The sequence below is a fragment of the Ranitomeya imitator genome, chromosome 8 (assembly GCF_032444005.1).
Source record: "Ranitomeya imitator isolate aRanImi1 chromosome 8, aRanImi1.pri, whole genome shotgun sequence".
NCBI lineage: Eukaryota > Metazoa > Chordata > Amphibia > Anura > Dendrobatidae > Ranitomeya > Ranitomeya imitator.
This window is the reverse complement of record NC_091289.1, coordinates 30,632,381-30,652,887: the sequence shown is the minus strand read 5'-3', so window position 1 is coordinate 30,652,887 and position 20,507 is coordinate 30,632,381. Positions and strand designations below refer to the sequence as shown.

The following is a 20,507-nucleotide window of genomic DNA, read 5'->3' as shown; positions in this document are numbered from 1 at the left end:
TTTTATTTTTGGAATTCTGCTTGCAGTACGATTAGAGAATCTACAGGAGAAAACACTTAAAGAGCACAGCACCCAGGGTAAGTGCCACGCAGGACCACCACGGAGGAGAGGGCTTTGTACTCTCAAATGGTGGGTTTGAGTATTTGTTAAAATTGGCATTTTCGCCCCCGTCCCTTGCTGGATTAGATAAACGGATGAAATGCCATTCTGGTGGGTAAATAAACGACCCTGCACCGGAGGGAGCGATAATTCTCACATATAAAACAGGTCAAGTCTTAGGTTTTTTTTATGAAAAATGTGTCTCTAACCCACTGGCCTAAACAGAAAAGCACCACTACCCACCCTCACCACTAGAGGCAGCATAGAGAAAAGTAGGCAGCGAGCTCCTCCTCTTAGTCACATGTTATCTTAAAGGGGTAGTCCCAGCGTAAGATTTATGATCAGACCTCTAGATGGCCCAAGAACGTCTGGTAGATGCTCCACAGTGGGAATACTCCTTTAATCTATGCTGAGAATGTATTCTAATTCTTCCCCGTATTTCTTTTTCTGGAGTCGGTCGCTTTACATGTTTATGTGGATGAATTGTATTTGTGTTTAACTGTTTGTTCTTCAGATTGGTTCAGCAGTACCGCCATGGGGGAGGGGGGCCATCCAGAATACAGATTGGGAAACACTGCGAAAGAGGCCTTAAAGGACTGTGTACCAGTGGCAATGGTTTTATTTAATGTCACAATCTTTGCCACATATTTTTTTAATTATTTAATCTTGCAATCTTCACTGTCAGATGTGGCTTTTTGTCCTTTTGAGAGAGTTTTCAGCAGGCTCATTATCATCAGAGGCCGGATTAATGATCTGTAACACCTCTATACATAGCTGATAACACAGGGTCCAGCAATCACAGTAGGCGAAGTCACAGCCTGTCCTGCTCTCCTACAATCCCATAAATACCTTTGCACACGCTCATTAGGCAATCCAACACAAAAGATAAGCTCAATGTCTGACAAGTGTGGCTAATGTGCATGTGTTGTTTCCGGAAACGGGAAGTAGGAATCTAAAACTGATATGGGTAAAAAAAAAATTAACACAAAAACCTGATTTAAACACACAAAGCACGATTCATTATTGTATTTGTGCCTGTTTCTTTATGTCCAGTCTTGACTGGTTTTCACTTTTTTTTATATAGAATTGTGCCGATTTCTTTTAATTTCTATTTAATGTATATGTTTGTTTTTTTCTTGTCTTTGATATTTTGGGTGTAATTTTTGGTTTTCCGGGTATTTTCAGCGGGTTCATCAATTGTGACTTTGTAAAAAGTCACGAATTCATCAGAATCCGACCTCTGCAGTGATTTTTATGTTCGGCGCTGGCATTTTCACCCAATTTTGTTTCAGAACCTTTTTAAAATGTGCATTTTGTTTATAAAAATTAGCAAAACAGGCCAAAGGCAGAATGAAGAGCATTTTTCACTTTGCGCAAAACTCATGATGAATTGAGGCCCTCGTCTTTTCATGGGGATGGCTTCCCTGCCTTCAGGATCTGTCACTAGGTTTCTAAACTTCATTCATTATTTAATATGTCGGAAAGCTTTATAACCCTGATATAATTATACAGTCATGGCCAAAAGTATTGACACCCCTGCAATTCTGTCAGATAATACTCAGTTTCTTCCTGAAAATGATTGCAAACACTATTTCTTTGGTATTATCTTCATTTAATTTGTCTTAAATGAAAAAACACAAAAATAATTGTTCTAAAGCCAAATTGGATATAATTCCACACGAAACATAAAAAGGGGGTGGACAAAAGTATTGGCACTGTTCAAAAAATCATGTGCTGCTTCTCTAATTTGTGTAATTATCAGCACCTGTAACTTACCTGTGGCACCTAGCAGGTGTTGGCAATAACTGAATCACACTTGCAACCAGTTGACATGGATTAAAGTTGACTCAACCTCTGTCCTGTGTCCTTGTGTGTACCACATTGAGCATGGAGAAAAGAAAGAAGACCAAAGAACTGTCTGAGGACTTGAGAAACCAAATTGTGAGGAAGCATGAGCAATCTCAGGGCTACAAGTCCATCTCCAAAGACATGAATGTTCCTGTGTCTACCGTGCGCAGTGTCATCAAGAAGTGTAAAGCCCATGGCACTGTGGCTAACCTCCCTAGATGTGGACGGAAAAGAAAAATTGACAAGAGATTTCAACGCAAGATTGTGCGGATGTTGGATAAAGAACCTCGACTAACATCCAAACAAGTTCAAGCTGCCCTGCAGTCCGGGGTTACAACAGTGTCAACCAGTACTATCCGTCGGCATCTGAATGAAAAGGGACTGTATGGTAGGAGACCCAGGAAGACCCTACTTCTTACCCCGAGACATAAAAAAGCCAGGCTGGAGTTTGCCAAAACTTACCTGAAAAAGCCTAAAACGTTTTGGAAGAATGTTCTCTGGTCAGATGAGACAAAAGTAGAGCTTTTTGGGCAAAGGCATCAACATAGAGTTTACAGGAGAGAAAAAAAAAAGAGGCATTCAAAGAAAAGAACACGGTCCCTACAGTCAAACATGGTGGAGGTTCCCTGATGTTTTGGGGTTGCTTTGCTGCCTCTGGCACTGGACTGCTTGACCGTGTGCATGGCATATGAAGTCTGAAGACTACCAACAAATTTTGCAGCATAATGTAGAGCCCAGTGTGAGAAAGCTGGGTCTCCCTCAGAGGTCATGGGTCTTCCAGCAGGACAATGACCCAAAACACACTTCAAAAAGCACTAGGAAATGGTTTGAGAGAAAGCACTGGAGACTTCTAAGGTGGCCAGCAATGAGTCCAGACCTGAATCCCATAGAACACCTGTGGAGAGATCTAAAAATGGCAGTTTGGAGAAGGCACCCTTCAATATCAGGGACCTGGAGCAGTTTACCAAAGAAGAATGGTCTAAAATTCCAGCAGAGCATTGGAAGAAACTCATTGATGGTTACCGGAAGCGGTTGGTCGCAGTTATTTTGGCTAAAGGTTGTGCAACCAAGTATTAGGCTGAGGGTGCCAATACTTTTGTCTGGCCCATTTTTGGAGTTTTGTGTGAAATGATCAATGTTTTGCTTTTTGTTTCATTCTCTTTTGTGTTTTTTCATTTAAGACAAATTAAATGAAGATAATACCAAATAATTTGTGTTTGCAATCATTTTCAGGAAGAAGCGGAGTATTATCTGACAGAATTGCAGGGGGGGTCAATACTTTTGGCCATGACTGTAGGTAATTTTATATGTTCAGCTAAAAAGTGAGAGCGATCATGAGTGACAGCTGCAGCTTGTACTGAGCAGTCAGCAGAGAGGAGGGTCACTGAGGAGCTCAGTCAGGTTTAGATGGGCAGAGATACAGGGGGGGTGGGACACTGAGCTTTCATTCAGGCCGGATGAGGAACTTTTAAAAGGGATTATACAGCCATTCTGACATGGATTTCACAGTAACTACACCAGTCTCATCAGGTGGAAGGGATCTGATAATTTATGCATTTTTAAGTCTAGTGACAAGTCTGCTCTCCCCGGCGCCCATTGCTGTAGCATTTATTTGTATAATTTAGTATGTGATGTTATATATCATATCATATATACTGATTATGCCCTGACGTTGTAGGAATGAACGCTGACTTTGTGCTTCTGTAATGCTGCCTTATTCCAGCAGAGGGAGATGTTGTGTATTGCAAGACAAACACTTGTTCTATGGGATTTAATCTGAGCATTGGCGGCAGTACAACAGTTTTAGTATTGTTATTTTTTATTATAGCATTAACAATCTTTTGTGATCGCAGGCATACAAGGCGATGACTTCAAACCTAAAATCAACGGCAACGCAGATAAAGGTACGTGTTTCCGTGTCGTAGCCGGATTTATGAACACTTCATTTCTGCATTTGATGAATGTTGTATTCATAGCGGCATCATGTCATTGTTCACTCATCTGCATGGCGCGCTGCTGCATTGTGTAAATGCCATTTACATGCGTCTTTTCATCGGCATTTTATAGTGTAATGGTTGTAATGCAATAATTATTTAATAGTGATGATTGAACGTGCTGGGATAAGGTGTTATCTGAGCATGCTCGGGTGCTAACTCTGTGTCTTCGGCGTGCTCGAATAATATGTTCGAGTCTCCGCAGCTTGCTTATCTTGCGGTTGTTAGAAAGCAACACATGCCCATGTGTCACAGAGGCAATCTCTGCATGTGTTCCTGCTGTCGAATAGCCCCAAGACTTGCAGCCGCGGGACTAGAACATATTATTAGAGCACGCTGAAGACGCTCTGTTAGCACCCGAGCATGCTCAGATAACACCTTATCTTGTATCACGATTATTTATACACCGTATATATCTTAACTAATTTTTGCTTTTCCTTCTGCAGCTAATTTTTGCTTACGCCATTTTGTCTTTTCCAAAAATACTTTTTTTTTTTCAGTTTTATGTTTCAGTTTAGTAATGAGGTCTTGTTTTAGTTTTCTTTTTTAGCGAGTTGTAGTATTTCAGGACATTATATTTTATAATTAACGGTGTCAATCAAAACAGGCAAACAATATTCTGATTGCTGCTTCTTCTTTTCTGCTCTGCGTACGTTGCAGGCTCAGCTCCTGCATCCGACATGGCATGTACCAATACAGTAGGAAGGAAATGCTAATTGTAGGCAATGGATCTGAGTGTCCGTGTAAGATATGCTGGGGGCAGAGCAGTTAATAACTCCTGTCTGAACATTGCATTGATCAGGGGGCACACTGGGACCCCAGTATCCCGCTTGTGCGTATGTTTAGGTGCCCAGGTGTAAATGGTTAATGCTCTTATTGATTTTTGGCAGCGCTGTTGTGATCCGAATCCAAGCGCATGGTGTCAGCCTGCGAGAAATGTAATCCTGGTGCAACCCCTATTACCGTCTCCCCGTCCACTCTGCAGTTTTATCACTTGGCCTCTACTTCTATGTATCTGTGTAAGTGAACGCTGCGTATCCAGTATACGCACAATGAAGCGGGAGGCCGTATTGTTACAGAATGGTCCATAAGAAAGGTTTGCAGAAGAAAGTTTGGAATCCTACCCAGTATAGATCATTATCATCAGATCAGTGGGGAGGTCCAAAATCCAGAATCCCCACCAATCAGCTGTTATTTCCTCCAGTCGCCGCCATGTGTAAGCGAAGCACAGCGCCATTCACTGTGTAGTGGCTGGTCACGGGTACTGCAGCTAAGCTACTGTAGGAATTGAGCTGCAGTACCTGTGACCACCACTACACAGTGAATGGAGCTGTGCTGTTCGGCACGGAACGCTTTAAATTGGGGCTGAAAACTAATCGCCATTAATGGCCGATTGAAACCCCTTTAACAAAACTGAAAATTATTTAAACTATTTTTTTTTTCCTTTTTAATTTTATTCAGCTTTGTGATTACTGATATTATTTGTATCAGACAAATCTGCCAAGTATCTCAGTATTTTTTTGTTTGCAAGCACTTTTCTTGTTTCCTGTCCTTGACGCTGCGAGATCTGGACTGTAATAATGTGTCACTTGCGGTATCCTGCAGAATGTGTCCTGGAAAGGTCACCAGGTCCGGTAACCACACCGCTTAATATAGATACCATGATGGGGCAGCTGCTGCCATTACTTGGCTCCAGCGCCTGCGTTTCCTGCCAGAGTCCCGCATCGGCGCAGTTGTTGCAGATCCCGGGTCGCACATTGCAGTGAGATTGTCAGTAAGCTCACGTTTCCCAATGTGCTAGAAATGAAGGACGTGTATTGATTGATGCTTTTGTCATCTGATGCCAACCAAGAACTTTGTTCTTAGATTTTTTCCTTTGTCGTCAAGTTTATTGCGGGTAGTACTAATTGGTTCTTAAAGGGGTGTTCCAGTTCTGTTCACTTCCGCATTAGGATGACGTTATGCAGGAGAGATGCTCCATATTATCGGCTCTCTCTCATAGAAGTGGTCGGAGCTGGAGAGCCTCCTCTACGACTTCCTTATGTCATATAGTTTTTAGCGTTTTTGTCTTTTAGCTCCTCATTGTGTATTCCCATAATTATTACCGTGGGCATTCACTTCTTGGAAGCTCCTGACACTTACTGGCCGTCCACAAATCTCATTCACAAATTAACGGGTCTTGACGCATTTTAAAGATTGTAAGACGTTCAGAAAATATTTTCAGCTAAACTCTTAGAACGGTGGTCTCCGAAGCAAAAACATATTCCCAATACATGGGATAGATGAGAAGTGAATCATCACCAGTGATCTGACCACTGAGATACCCATAGATGTTCGCAATGTGGGTCCCAAAATCTGCTGTGTAAATGGAGCATGTACATCTATAAAGCAGGTGTCGCCGGGGCTCTGCGTGTCGGCCCCGGGCTCTGCGTGTCGGCCCCGGGCTCTGCGTGTCGGCCCCGGGGCTCTGCGTGTCGGCCCCGGGCTCTGCGTGTCGGCCCGGGGCTCTGCGTGTCGGCCCCGGGCTCTGCGTGTCGGCCCCGGGCTCTGCGTGTCGGCCCCGGGCTCTGCGTGTCGGCCCCGGGCTCTGCGTGTCGGCCCCGGGGCTCTGCGTGTCGGCCCCGGGCTCTGCGTGTCGGCCCCGGGCTCTGCGTGTCGGCCCGGGGCTCTGCGTGTCGGCCCCGGGCTCTGCGTGTCGGCCCCGGGCTCTGCGTGTCGGCCCCGGGCTCTGCGTGTCGGCCCCGGGCTCTGCGTGTCGGCCCCGGGCTCTGCGTGTCGGCCCCGGGCTCTGCGTGTCGGCCCCGGGCTCTGCGTGTCGGCCCCGGGCTCTGCGTGTCGGCCCCGGGCTCTGCGTGTCGGCCCCGGGCTCTGCGTGTCGGCCCCGGGCTCTGCGTGTCGGCCCCGGGCTCTGCGTGTCGGCCCCGGGCTCTGCGTGTCGGCCCCGGGCTCTGCGTGTCGGCCCCGGGCTCTGCGTGTCGGCCCCGGGCTCAACATGCACTGCACTTTTGCTTGGTCTCCTGTAATTTAGGTCGGGCTCTTGGCGATCATATTTTTATCATGTATACTTTAGAGAGGTGATAAAAAAAACAAAAATCAATCAAATGTCATCTGTAAAAAACCTTTAAGGATGTAGTCACTTTCAAGGACAAAGATATTTTGGGCTAAAGCAATTTTTTTTTTGCAATTGAGTTTCAGTAAATGGCTTGTACTGTACTTTAATATCGATGACGTAGCCTTTGAATAGGTCATCAATACTAGATCGGTGATGGTGCGACACCTGCTGGTCATCTGTCCCCAGTGTCGGGGACCGGATGTGCTTAGTTGGGGGCGGAATAGATGGCTCCATCTACTGCATAGTGGCCACAGTGGGCTACTGCAGATCCTCCCCTACTTATTCCTATAGGGGGAGGATGTTCAGTACCTGAGCAATAGCCCCTGTGCAGTTGATGAAACTGTGCTGTTCCACCCTGCAACTGATCCGTCTCCCCCTGGGGCGCTGGGGCCGGTCTCCCCCTGGGGCGCTGGGGCCGGTCTCCCCCTGGGGCGCTGGGGCCGGTCTCCCCCTGGGGCGCTGGGGCCGGTCTCCCCCTGGGGCGCTGGGGCCGGTCTCCCCCTGGGGCGCTGGGGCCGGTCTCCCCCTGGGGCGCTGGGGCCGGTCTCCCCCTGGGGCGCTGGGGCCGGTCTCCCCCTGGGGCGCTGGGGCCGGTCTCCCCCTGGGGCGCTGGGGCCGGTCTCCCCCTGGGGCGCTGGGGCCGGTCTCCCCCTGGGGCGCTGGGGCCGGTCTCCCCCTGGGGCGCTGGGGCCGGTCTCCCCCTGGGGCGCTGGGGCCGGTCTCCCCCTGGGGCGCTGGGGCCGGTCTCCCCCTGGGGCGCTGGGGCCGGTCTCCCCCTGGGGCGCTGGGGCCGGTCTCCCGGCTTTGGCGCAGACTGCAGCGAGCAGTGGACATTCTGCTTCCTGACTGCTTGCCCTGGGAGCTGAGTCAGGCTGATCGTTCATTCCTAGGGAGGCTTCTCATCGAGTTACATCCTACTTTTATACAGTATATCAAATATGTCATTATAGACCAGGTATAAACACTACAAGTCTCAGCATGTGTTAAGTGTCTGAGTGCTTGGTAATGAAGCCAATGGTCTCCTCCTTACTGTAGATGTTAGCAGGGAACAATCCCAATCACTGACCGAATATCATTACATTAAGATAAAGAATATATAAATGAAGCCGATGTGTTAGAATTCTGTGTGTGACCAGTGTGAGGCTCCGCACCCCCCAGGGCAGATCAGCCAGCGATGCCATCCTGCACGAGCCTGCCCATTCCTTCCATTCCTCCAGCAGTGACGGCTCAGGTCTATTTCCGTCCCGCTAAGTCCTCCGGCCTCCATATCCATGGGCTGTGATTCATCAGGAGTTTTCCTGTGCGCTGTCACTTCACACTGCTATGTTTAGAGCAGGTGCGAGGTTGTGAGTGGGTTTGGGGAGGTATGAAAGGTCGCACTCTTGGATACGGGCATGTATAGGAAAGAAGGAGCCCACCAAGAAGGGTCAGGGTGTTGTATGTCAGGGAATCCCTAGAGAGCAGGTTGTCCCCGGGCCGGCCCTTCATCATGCCCCTTTTCGAGTATTGGTTACTCGGACCTCGCACTGTTAATTAGAGTTTGGAAACCATATCACACTATTCTTACATTGTGGCTCATACTAAGTGGCACGGTTATTGATTGCTATCCTTCCACCCGACCAGCGTTGCACGTTCTGCCCACAATCTAATATTAAGATAATCTTCTAAGATTAACCCCCACAATAATCCATAAGACTCTCTTCATGCTGCACAAGTGCTCTGGAATGTGCTACCCCAGACAAGCGGACTATTTTCCAACAGGCCTTTTTAGAGGAGTCCTCCTCTACTTCTAGATTGATGATCTATCTTACTGGTGGGTCATCAATATCAGATTAGTGGGGGTCCGGCACTGCCCACCAATCAGCCGTTTACACCTCCGACAGCTGGGTGTAAACACTGTACAGAGCAGAATCCTTACAGCTCCATACACCGTGTGGTGGCCTTTCTCAGGTACTGCAGCTCCGGTCTCCTTCACCACAATAGGAACTGAGCTACAGTACACAAGCTGATGAGTGGGGGTGCGGAGGGTCTCACACCCCACCAATATGATCTTCTATTGGTTCCTATCTTAATAATCATAAATATCTAAGTTATGGACATATCTTTGTGAGTGTCATAAAAAAATACCTGTTAAAATCCAATTATTTTGGTAAAGTTTTATTTACTTTTTCTTTTCCCATAGTTTTTATATTACAGAAAAATTCTGATATTTTGCCATTTTCACTTTGGCCACAAACCTTAAGGAAGCATTCCTCCTCCCATGAGTTATCCTCTTAATACATTGCAGTTATCATATTATATAGCACTGTGTACTTACAATTGCTCATTTTACCCTTCTACCCAGATAATTCTTCTCTCTTCTCTATGTAGAAACATTAAGTCTTTTGTCCTTGCATTTATCATCCCTTTCTTCACCTTCTGTTCCAGCTGCTCCGCTTCTCCTTTTTCCTGCCATAGACATTTGCAGTGACTCATGACTTGTGCAGGGAAAGTTGACCTCCGGTTTGTACTGAGCTCAGTAGGTTTCAGCTTGTCTGTTTTTAATCACCTGATGTCATAGAACTAATGGAAAAGAGAAGAATTATCTGGGTAGAAAGGGAAAATGAGCAATTGTAAGTACACAGTGCTGTATAATATGATGACTGTGATATATTAAGAGGATAACCTTTTCATGGGAGGAGGTGTGTTTACCATTTTCTGAAATCCCTAGGTCCTCACTTCTTATACCTGAATTACTTGGTCACTCTGTGATGTCTGACTTTCCGTTTTCATGTCTTCAGCATGGAAAGTGCTGCAGAATACTCTGGCATCACATAAAGTTTTGTATTTTTTTATACACCCATCATGGCAGAGTAAACCCGAACCTTCCGCGGTTCTGCTGAACCCACCTGGGGTTCTGTGGGATTTAGGCTTAGTGATGGTCTTGGTATGGCGGCCATAATTGTGATCACATTATGTGAGCCCATCTGTCAGTGACAAGGAGATCTATTTAGATGGGGGATAAAGGAAAGGTGATGAACGTCTGGCCCCTGGGGGGTATAAAAGCCCCCTGTGTGTATGGCTCTGCAGTGTGCCTACATTACCACCACGTTATTCGTGGTCTATGGGAGCAGCGCTCAGATTGCCCACCACCGTACCAGCATGTATAGGTGTGAATAACCTGCAGCGCTCCTTACCCCGACAGGACCCCCGATATCCTGGCTGATCCCCATACCCCCCAGTATAAGGCAGTGGGGTCCTTGGGCCGGGCACCTGGCATCACTGTAGTATCACGCTGACTGTTCCCTTTTGTACGGACTTGCTGCTTTTATCCTCTTTTGAGCACTCGCTCATTTTTTGACCATTCATGGATCTGTGTTTCATCCAAAGCAACTCGAGGCCAAAGCTTTGTTTATTTTCTTCATTGTGAAGTTGGAAGAAGTCTGGAGGATAACGTGACACCACTCCAGAGATCCGTCTGATCTGCCCCCCGCGCGGTCCGCACCCCTGACCGCTGCTTTATGGTCTTTACGGGCCGATCTCCCGATGGAGAACCTTTAGGTATTCATCAATGTTACAAATCACAACATTTGGATCATTGCCCCATAATGTGAGCTTGTGAATATCTCTCCTCCAGACGGCTTGTGCGATAGTGGCCCGGATTTCCCCCCAGCCCCTGTGAATGGGGTGGGCTCTGCCCCTGCCTTATATAAGGGCATGGAATGTGCCCCTCCGTCCTGTAGATCCCGGCTCTCCGCTCAGCAACTTCTCTTCTGTTTCACAGACAAACTCATCGACGTGGAGCATCTGACTAAGGGCGAGCAGGAGTCCCAGCATCTGAAAGGTACGCTGGGGGGTAGTGGAGTCACCCTGCTGGGTCTCATAATTACAGCTCCCACTGTCAGGGCATGCTGAGAGTTGTAGTTTCACTAAAGTTTAAATGCTGCACAATGCTGATCCCCCGACCTAGTCTGTTATTTGTATAATCGGCAATATCCATAATTATATGCTTGGCAAGCGGCTCTCCGGCTGCCACCGTACTACAACTCCTGCCTGCCGTAGGGGCATGATGGGACTTGTAGTTTTCACTATTGCCGGATCACTACTTTTTTGTTTCAGTAGTTTGCAGCAGGGATTTCTGGGCTGTTGTAATTTGATACAGATTTGGATTTGATTTCCCATATCACTGTGACGGTGGGAGCCTGGTATCCTCGGGGCAGCGGCCAAGATGGAAGCGACGATGGGGGGCATTGACCCTTGGTGCAAAGTGGCGGGGGGTGCCAACAATCCACTGTGTGTTGGCCAAGATATTTAGATAGATGGCTAGATAAGCAAAGTGAACCTTGGCTTTGGGCAATAGAAAGCCAAACTGTCTCTGCTCCCCCAGGCTAGATATTGTATTCTATTGTATTTCATATTATGTTTTGTATTATGTTTTGTATTGGGTTCTGGATTGTATTATGTTGTGTATTGAGTTCTGGATTGTATTATGTTTTGGATTGTATTTCTTACATTATATTTAATAAATATTTAAATATAATATTTTAATAAATATTTTTAAAAAAAATATTATATATATATATATATATATATATATATATATATATATATATATATATATATATATATATTATAATTTTTTTTTTTTTTTTTGCAATTATCGTATAGTCGTCCTCGGCTCTGCAGCTGCTGTACATCCAGATACAGTTACATGTGGTCTATTTTGGGCCGGCCCCATATGTTAGGTGGAATGACGAGATAGCCTGTACTTTTCTACTTTGGTACTTGTTGCCAGCACTCAACGGGTGAAGCTCGGGGGCAGCAGTGTGAGTGTTGGCACTGATGGGAGCGTTGGCATCGCCTCCTCTTTATCTCGCGCCTCCTTCCACGTCTCATTCCTCAGCGTTTAGGGCGCCAGTGATTTTTCTCCATAAATGGGTCTGCGGGATCGGCCCGTGCACCCGGCTGATAAGTGCCAGTGTTTGTAGCTCCTCGTGATTCTGGACACGATTTCTTATGTTTTCTAGTGGAGCTTAGTGATTCTGTTGTGGAACTAAAGCTCCGTTCACATCTAGTTTTTGGGTTTTGTTTTTTTTTTGCTTTTGTTGGAGGTATATAGCAGGGGTTGGACGCCTCCAACACGCCACTATATATTCCTACAGCAGTATGTGTTAGCCATGTACTCACATTACAAAAAAAAAAAACTTTTTTCAATACAGTGGATATCAAAAAATATTAACATAAAGTAGTTTTTACAAAAATATAGAAAGTAACAATGTAATGAAAGGTAAAATATGAACAGAATCCTATAAGTTGTGGTCGGCACAGCAGCGTTAACTTCTGGGTGGATTTCTGAGTATTGAACAGACCACCCAAGTGTTAACCCCCCACCCCCTCCACATTCTGAGTACAGAATTATAACCTGGCACTAGCACTTGCGATTAATGAGGTGACCCAAATATTTGTCCGTGAGAGATTAAGGCAGCAACATAGCAAAGAATAATTAATCTGAGGGCCTGCGGTTTCCTTTTAAATTGAATCTGTCAGCAGTTTTTCTTTTGCTATGTAATCTGAGAGCAGCACGATGTTGGGACTGAGCGCCTGGTTCCAGTGATGTGTCACTTACTGGATTGCTGGGTGCTGCTTTGATACAATGCCAGTTTTCGCTGCTGTAGATCTAGCAGTCCTATGAATGCTGAGGTGTGTGTAACCCCGCCCACAGCACTGATTGGCAGCTTGCTAACAGTGTACACAGGAAGCAGCCAATCAGTGGTGGAGGCGGAATTACACAAATTAGCTGGACTGTCCTGCACGTGAAACATAGTCCTGCAGTGATAATCTCCTGCTGATAAGACACTGATTGTATTGAAACTATAACACACAGCCTAGTAAGCGTCACATCGCTGGAGTCGGGGTCTTTGAATGCAAAGTAAAAGCCAAATTGTAGACTAGACTATTTTCTGGACGTTCGCCATCACATGCAACATCTAACGAAACACCCTGTAGGTTTGTAGTTTGGCGAGTGTTAAGTTGCGATTTCCCAACTTTAGGCGACATTGCGATATTCTTGCACCGCGGGCCCCGGTGTAGCTCTAAGTGTTAGACTCTGGAGCAACAATGACCTTATTTCTGTCGTTTTGATCCCTTGACTTTGTAGCCATTATTCATGTCCGTCAGTGGCACTAGGTCTTCTGACGATTTCACACTGGGGACGATCATATCCGTCTAATTTTTCTTCTGTTTCTTTCCCGCTGTTAAAGGGAGTCCTGCGGAAGCGAAGGATTCAGATTTATCGGACACGCTCAGTCCTAGCAAGGAGAAAAGCAGCGACGACACTACAGGTAATGGCCGGCGCTGTGACCGCCTCACCGCTGATATATCGCTGTGTTTCCCGCATGGCGCCATACAGGGGTTGGGATTGTGGGCGTCGGATTTTATTTTTCAGTTTTGGACCAATACAAGTGACATTTGCATGGTTTTCTAGTCCTTCACATGGCACAGGGAGCCAGCTCAGGCCGATTAGCTGCTCCCGAGTTCTGCCATACTTGGGTCCATACACTAAGCAGTAAAAATTACAATTTTTGCCCTTTGGAAAAAAAAAAAAAAAAATTCACGTAACATTTTCTTGTGTTTTTACCTTTATAGACGGCCAAATGGATGAACAAGAGCTGAACGAACCACTTAATAAAGTTATATTAAAAGGTGGGCCGGTGCTCCGTTGGTGGTCTTATCGGCCACAGACATCTTTAAATCAGAATCGTTATAATTGGAAAAAAATAAGTTTTAGTACCTGTGATCGTAGTGATCAAAAGACGGTGATCGGACCGAGCGTACTACATTGCCGAGCGGCCACGGCTTGTCTCATCTGTTGGGTCCTGTGATCTGGGGGGTTTTTTTGTATTTTTTTTTTTCTACTCTTTTCTCCCTGATGATAAAATGGAGGTGAAAGTCAGGTCTAATCATTTTGTTTTAGTCGCTCTCTGCTTATAGACAGCGAAAAGCTGAAAACAAGCCTTGAAATGTGGTATGACCAATGCACGTGCAACCTGTCAGTCACAGCCAAGAATGGATGTATTTAGGGGGGGGGGGAGGAATTATTTTTGCAATTGGGTTTTGTTAAATATTTAGCACTTTAACTAGCCTATTCCTAAGAGGGGGATAGGTGCTGGTGGCAGAAAAATGGGTCCTGGGTGGCAAAGCTGTATAGTAAGATGATCAAATACAAACTGGATAGTGTGGGGTTAAACAGGTAGTGGACGGATGTGGGGCTGGGGGGCAACGTGATAAATAGATCAATAAGGATTGCATGTATCAAGTGATGCCCAGATAATCCCTTTAACAATCATGGTAATTCAAATGTATATTTATGATCAGTGCCCCTCTATAAATAAAAGAAATAACCGTTTGTGGGGTTTCGGCTAACACCGCAAACCAATAGAGAATAGTGAATTATTTACTTATTATTATTTAATTATTTACTTATTATTATTATTTAGTTATTATTTACTTAAATATATTTATTTATTTATTATTTAGTTATTATTTAATTATTATTTATTTAAGATCTATATCCCAAACACTAGATTTGTAGTATTGGCAGAAACCCCACAAATTGTTGTTTCTTATATTTATAGAGAAGTCTTGATCATAAGTACCATGATTTTTGAAGGGGTTATCTGGGCATTACTTTATTATTATTATTATTATTATTATTATTATTACTTTATACATGCAATTCTTATTGATTATATTTATAATTGCACGTCTTCTTCCTTCCCCCCTCCTCCCTCATGTATGTCTACCAGCTGTTTAGCACGACAGTATCCAGTTTGTATAGGAATATTTTGCATTGTTTGGCTTTTACAGACTGTTTTCCCGCACGTTCAACTTTGATGTGGTCATAAATCAGCAGAGACGAGCTCAGGAAAAGCCCTATAAGTCGCTGTCAGACCATCATCGTGGACTCTCTGCCAGATATTCAGTTGACTCATTCTGCAGCCAGCAATAAAATGTGCAGCACAGAGCCCATAGAAGGCAAACACTGCAGAATTTTTAATGAAACCGAACTGCAAAAATGATTTTAGCCCCAATTACATGCAATTAAAAGGGAGGTGGATTGCACCTTTAGTTGTTTTTGCGCCATTTAGGATTACATATCGGCTAGCATATTCACTTTGAGATTAATCCTGTAATCTAGAATTGCACTGACCATCTGTAAGCGTACATTACTTGTCTTCTGAGAATAATCCATGTGATGCTGTGCGACTTCCTCCAGATGAGCTGCATACTGTCCAGTCTGGCTCTAATGATGCAAAGCAGGACCTGCAGCAGCTGCGGAAAGAGCTGTCAGAGGCGCAGGATCTTGCAAAGTCCAGCAGGCAGAAATGCTCCGAACTTCAAGGTAACATTTGTGTTCTGGAGTCTGATGGCTGCATGTCCTGGGGAAAAATTCCTCTGCATAGACCTGGGCAGTTTTCACGTATTCGTTTTGTGTGTAGTTATAGATCTTTTACTTTTGACACTTTGTCTGCAGCACTTCTAGAAGAAGAGCGTAAATCCAGTAGGAAGCAAGCGGAAGAGTCCACCAAGCAGATTCAGCACCTCCAAGGTACCCGCCACCTTATAACCCTAATACCAGACCTGCAGCGGACGTTATTGTACAACACTTATGTCCCCAAAATGCTATTAACCTGCAGATAAAGGTTTAATCTGAAAAGCAATAGTGATACAATGCTGTACGGCCTCGGTACTGATATTTTGACTTTCTCCTACGCCTCATTGGGGAACACAGGACCATGGGTGTTATGCTGCTGCTACTAGGAGGACACTAGGCTAACACATAAAGAATAGCTCCTTCCCTGCAGTATACACCCTCCTGCTGACTCTCAGTGAACCAGTTCTTGTTAGTGTCTGTAGGAGGCACTTGGGTCTGTTCTCAGACCCCACCGTTTTTATTTTAATTTTTTACTTTTCTATTTTTTCCCTTAACGGAGCGAATGGGGGCGACGGATCCTTTCTAGGTTACAATCTCCCCCGAATCCTCAACAGGCAAGTACGTGGTATCCTTTCCTGCACCGTTGGATGCCAGTCCTGAGCTCACCTGACGGGTGAAGGTTCCTTCGCGTTCCGATCTCCCCCCTCCATAGCAGGCGACCACATGGAGTAGCCCTCCTTCTACCTCTCCTGGAGCCAGGTGCATAGCCGGACGTGATATATATGGCATCCGTGCAGCCCCCCCTCTGCGTCACCACTGATATAGCGGATAACGCAGAAGCTCTCCACCCCCTCCTTGACTATGGTGACAGTGGATTGAGCACCGGCCCACCACTTCTACCATCAGTACACTGCAGGTGCCGAGGCGCTTGGGGGTCTTGGTCCCCGGGGTATGGGAGGTCTGCACCTTAAATCCCGGGTCCGTGGGTGGTCCGCAGTGCGGCAATTCAATGAAGGAGTGTGGCTTAAGAATGGTGCTAATAGCGGTCCCTGGCGCTGCTGGCCGCAACCGCAGGTTTTCAAATTTAGCCCCCGGCTTTTCCCCTTCATACAGGTCGGAGTTTTGGCCACGCCCACCGGCAGTTACAGCCGCCCACTCTTTCTGGCGCTTCTCGTTCCCTGAGAAGAGCTCTCACTTTTTGATCTCGGCGGCCATCTTGGTACACCCACAGGGCTGATGCTGCAGCGCTTATCCAACCTTTTGAATCACAGCCTTCAGGACGAGCATTTTCCGTGCATAAACTGCGGACCTCCCCTGGGGACTCAAGACACAGGACCTGGGTAACCTCCAGAAACATGGCTTACCCCTTCCCCTGTTAGTAAGCGCTCTCCTCAAGGCTGTGCTATGTCTCAATCAAAGCCTCACAAAAAGTCTGGGAAGACCCACACTGTTCTTCGCTGCATGTACCTCTTGTAAGGTATCATTACCCCGGGGTCACAATACTGCGTTATGCTCAGCTTGTGAATCGGTGACTGCTCAGGAACCACCTGTTACTGATACCGAACCCAGTGAGCCTAGTCCCCCTGAGTGGGCTACCTCCCTTTCCCGGTCTATGGCATCTCTGGCAAAATCGTTAGACTCGTTCCAAGACCCTTCTTCTAACCAGGGCACTCTTACGGACAATGCTTCCAATCGTCAGAACCCCTTGTACTCCAGGGGTTGTACCTTGCCAAAGAGCTCTCGCTCTTCCAGAAAAAGAACTCATGCCATATCCCCAGACCATCACCGGGATTCGGGTTCTGAGAGCTCCATTTCTCGCTCCCCTTCCATTGGGGCTAGTAGAGAACCTGTTTTAGAGGACAATTCTGATACGTCCCTAGATCAGGAATTTCATCACGATTAGGAGACTCTTGACTCTGAGTCAGTGAATTAGGATTTGAAGCTTGAGGAGGAACCATTATCTAAAACGGATCATGCCGTGTCCTTTAAGAGGACCAAACGAGCTCACAGTGTGTTCGCCACTCATCCTGAATTTAAGGAATTCGTTGAATCTCACAAGATCCGTCCGGATAAATGATTCACAGGGCAGAAGCCCATGGAGTCAAAATATCTTTTTGCCCAGGATCCAAGAAAAGATGGGTGGCAGTCTCCCCCGATCACGCCTGACTACTAAATCAGTTTTATCCTCTTCGGAGGGCGCCTCTAATAAAAATCCGTCAGATTGACAATATGGCGCGTTCAGCCTTTGAAGCCTCAGCAGCCGCACTCTTCCCATCTTTTGCCGCTATGTGGGTGGCTAAGGCTATGACTCACTGGGCTGAGGTCTTGTCTTCAGTGGTGCTGGATACCAATCTTCCCCCCGAGATAGCAGACCTCGCTACTCAGATAGCCAGAGCTGGAGATTTTGTAGTGACAGCGTCCCTGGATGCTGCTAACTGCGCTTCTCAAGCAGCAGCCAATGCCATCACCATCCGGAGGTCCTTATGGTTCAGGGTCTGGCGTGCGGATTCTGCTTCCAAAAAGTCATTGACTTCTCTACCATATCAGAGCGGTCTCCTTTTTGGCGAAAAGCTCGACCAATTAAATTCCGACGCCTCTGGAGGGAAGAGTAAAACTTCTTCCACAACAGAGACCCTCTCGGCCCTTTCAGAACCTGCAACCACAGGCTCAGTCTCCTTTTTTTTTTTTTTTTTTCAACCCCCCCCCCAAATTACAACTCAAACTGGTCCTCTACTTCCACATCTCCCGGTTGCGGCCGGGCACAACGTGGAGACAGAGGTTTCCAGGCCTCTTATAAACCTTCCCCTTGATGGAAAGGCAGGCCTAGGCAGTCGGGATCCAGAGGCTCCAGAATGGGCCGATCTTCCACACAAGGACTCCCTGTGGTATCCGGGAAACACCCTCAAAGGAGGCGGCCGCCTTCTTTCCTTCAGTGCTATGTGGCTCTCGGTCGTTCACGACGAGTGGGTCCACGGTCTAGTGTCCTCCGGATACAAGAGACTACTTACACGTCCTCCAAACCGTTTTTTCCTGTCTTCTCCTCCTAGGGCAAAAGCATCAGAGTTCTTCCAAGCTATAAGCTCTCTGAGAAAGGACGAAGTTATTATTCCGGTTCCTCAAAGCGTAAGGTTTCAAGGTTTTTATTCAAACCTCTTCATTGTTCCAAAGAAGGACGGTCCAGTACGGCCCATACTGGACCTAAAACTGCTGAACAAGTTCGTCAGGGTGCGACGGTTCCGGATGGAATCACTTCGTTCTTTCATCGCCTCCATGGAGAGAGGCGAGTTCCTGGCGTCTATAGACATCCAGGACGCATACCTCCACATTCCTATTTTACCTTCTTACCAAAGGTTTCTTCGCTTCGCAGTTCATTAAGATCACTTTCAATTTGATGCTCTGCCCTTTGGCCTTATCATCGCGCCCAGGGTATTCACCAAGGTCATGGCGGCTGCCGTGGCCATACTCCACACCCGAGGAGTGGTGGTGCTACCGTATCTAGACGATATCCTCATCATAGGCCCCTCTTTCCGCACCTGCGAGGAGGCTGTGAACATCACAATAGATACACTCACGCCTAGGTTGGAAGATGAACTTCAAAAAAAAAAAAAATCTTCCCCAGTGCTGGCTCACCGAATTTCCCTTCTAGGAATGATACTCGACTCATCCTAGGGGTTGGTTCTTCTTCCCCTGGAGAAGATCTCGATTTTACCGCGAGAAGCTCAGAAGCTCTCTCAGCCTAGCACTCACTCTCTGCGCTTCAGTATAAGGGTTCTCGGCAGGATGGTAGCAGCTATGGAGGCAGTTCTATTTGCTCAATTACGCCTCTGCCCCCTACAGCATGTCTTCCTGGCTGTTTGGGACAGGAACCTGTTCTCCCTCGACCATCGGTTCCTCCTTCCCCGGCGAGTCAGACAGTCTCTCAGGTGGTGAACAGTGAAATCCTCCCTGAATCAAGAGGAAGTCATTTCTTCCAGTACATTTGTTAGTTCTGACAACAGATGCCAGTCTTCTAGGCTGGGGAGCGGTGCTCCTTCATCACACTGCTCAGGGCCGCTGGTCCCCCCAGGAATCACGTGGTACGCGGAACTCGTTCAACTAGTCGCCAACATTCCCTGGCGATTACCGAATCGCACAGACTTGCTGTCTCAGGGCCCCATTTACCATTATCAGCTCTAGAAAGCCTTCATCTATGCGTATTTATCATCGCACCTGGAAGACCTTCTTCTCATGGTGCAATGACCGAGGAAGTTATCCTCTTCTTCTTTTTTCCATGTTCTAATTCTTACAAACGGGTTTGGACTTGGGTCTCGCCCTTTGTTCTCTCAAGGGCAGGTTTCAGCCCTAATCTGTTCTGTTCCAACGCAGGATTGCCAACAAATTACAAGTCAAGATGTTTATTCAGGGAGTCTCCCATCGGGTGCCCCCCTATAAGATGCCGTTGGAACCATGGGTCCTTAATCTGGTCTTCGGAGTTTTGCAACAGGCTCTTTTCGAACCTCTACAGGAGGTTTCCCTGTCTTTTCTTTCATGGAAAGTTGCTTTCCTAGTTGCGGTCACCTCTATTAGACGAGTCTCCGAGCTGGCGGCTTTGTTTTCTCAAGTTCCGTTCCTGAATTTTCATCAGGATAAGGTGGTGTTAAGAACATCCCCGTCCTTTTCTACCGCAAGTTGTCTCCTCTTTTCATCTCACTGAGGAGATTGTTTTTCTGTCACTCTGTCCGGCACCAGTCCATCGCATCGAGAAGGCCCTTCACACACTGGATTTAGTGAGAGCTCCTAGGCGATGCGTCTCGCGGACAGCGTTTTTCCGCAGTTCAGATCCCCTGTTCGTGCTCCCGGAAGGACCAAGGAAAGGGTTTTACGCTTCCAAGGTGACAATAGCCAAATGGATTCGTTCGGCTATTCAGGAGTCCTACCGAGTCAGAGGTCATTCTGTCCCACCAGGGATTAAGGCTCATTCCACTCGGTCAGTGGGTGCGTCTTGGCCCATCCGGCACCAAGCTTCGGCAGCCCAAGTTTGCAAAGCTGCGACCTTGGTCCA

The 20,507-nt window shown here is 46.6% G+C and overlaps 1 protein-coding gene across 7 annotated transcripts in view; it reads left to right on the top strand.

Moving 5' to 3' along the window:
- The window catches only part of SLMAP (sarcolemma associated protein), a 105,810-nt gene that overhangs the window by 69,652 nt on the left and 15,651 nt on the right, over positions 1-20,507 (top strand). For 2 of the 7 annotated variants that reach the window (XM_069736666.1, XM_069736665.1), the window contains exons 11-17: positions 27-77; positions 3,801-3,851; positions 10,817-10,876; positions 13,293-13,373; positions 13,678-13,734; positions 15,308-15,433; positions 15,566-15,640. In XM_069736666.1, the coding sequence (XP_069592767.1) occupies positions 27-77; positions 3,801-3,851; positions 10,817-10,876; positions 13,293-13,373; positions 13,678-13,734; positions 15,308-15,433; positions 15,566-15,640 (501 nt within the window). The remainder of the gene's footprint in view (positions 1-26; positions 78-3,800; positions 3,852-10,816; positions 10,877-13,292; positions 13,374-13,677; positions 13,735-15,307; positions 15,434-15,565; positions 15,641-20,507) is intronic. The other 5 variants (XM_069736668.1, XM_069736667.1, XM_069736671.1 and 2 more) reach the window with 3 other exon arrangements.